The sequence below is a fragment of the Cariama cristata genome, unplaced genomic scaffold (assembly GCF_000690535.1).
Source record: "Cariama cristata isolate BGI_N322 unplaced genomic scaffold, ASM69053v1 scaffold10992, whole genome shotgun sequence".
Classification (NCBI taxonomy): Eukaryota; Metazoa; Chordata; class Aves; order Cariamiformes; family Cariamidae; genus Cariama; species Cariama cristata.
Genome location: NW_009605522.1, coordinates 42,321 through 43,481, shown reverse-complemented (window position 1 = coordinate 43,481; position 1,161 = coordinate 42,321). Strand labels below are relative to the sequence as shown.

At 55.6% G+C, this 1,161-nt stretch overlaps 1 protein-coding gene across 1 annotated transcript in view; it reads right to left on the bottom strand.

Moving 5' to 3' along the window:
• Positions 1-883: 883 nt before the first annotated feature.
• Positions 884-1,161, bottom strand: part of LOC104158364 (chromosome unknown open reading frame, human C1orf95) — a gene marked incomplete at its 5' end in the record, with an annotated part of 8,931 nt that continues 8,653 nt past the window's right edge. The window contains one exon of the mRNA XM_009695989.1: positions 884-918. Within this exon, the coding sequence (XP_009694291.1) occupies positions 884-918 (35 nt within the window). The remainder of the gene's footprint in view (positions 919-1,161) is intronic.

Below are 1,161 nucleotides of genomic sequence, written 5' to 3'. Positions count from 1 at the left end.
TCTTTTTTTTTTTTTCCCCCGGGAGGGGTGGGGCGGCAGGTGGCTCCCCCAGCATTGTTTTACACTAGAAGCTTTTGGCAGGACGTGGCTGCATCCACCACCCTAGAGGCAAGGTGCTGCTGGGCACCAGTCCCTTGCTAGATAAAGTGTCCCCAGGGCCGGCAGGAGGTCTGGTCTTCACGTGGTGCCAGCGGATGGAAGCAGGGGATGGCCCCGGTCAGTTCAGCAGTACAATATGATTTACAGCAAGCATGTTTCTTAAGACATCTGCAAGGACAGAGCTTCATCGGGCATCATATATACACAGACAGCAGAGGAGGCTGGGCTGAGCCCTCCGCTACCGCAAAGCAGTCAAGGATGGTCTCTTGGGGTGGGGAAAAAGTACCACTGGTTTGCTTTTACATACTGTACATATATCTATTAATAGCTCCTTGGCATTTGACGTTCACAGCCAGTTTCCTTTAACGGTGAGCGTAAAAAGGAGGCAAAACATCTTCAGCTACTTCCCCCTGGGAGGAGAGAGAAAGTAGCATCTCCCGCTTCCCCGGCTCAGCTGCCTGCCCAGGTGCCACCTTCGCCAAGGGTGTTTCCCTCTCCTGGCACCCTCCTCCTCCTCATCGGCCGCCCACCGTGTGCTGGCCAGGACCAGTCCTAACCCAGGCCGTGCTTGCCCCATCTTCGCTGCTCAATGGGATCAGTGTAAGTCTCCGTCGGCTGCTCTGCACCTCCGCTCCGCTGGATGGGCAGATGAACCAGGTTGAAACAGAAGGAAACAAAACAAAAGGAAGAAGAAGAAAGACAAAGGGTAATGAAAAGGTCCATGGCCCACAGCTGCCAAAGGAAATCTCTCGCCGTGTTTCTCTGACCATACTTGTCCCAGCCACTACAGCTGCTGTGGGATCCCCTGTTCCTTGTAGCCTGTGAGGAGGGAGGGGAAGGGAACATGATTAGTGTTAATTCCTACCAAGGACCCTTGGTGAGGCTCAAGGGAGCCACGAGCCTGCTTTACCAAGAGTGGCAAACCATGTGGGAGAATGGGGGGCTGCAACATCCCCCCTTGCTGCCAGGCTGCTCCAGGGCTGGCTCAGCCCAGCAAGCTGCCCTGCCTTGCCTTAGCCAACACCTGCCCTGGGAAACCCCGGGGTGCAATCACCTTCCCGG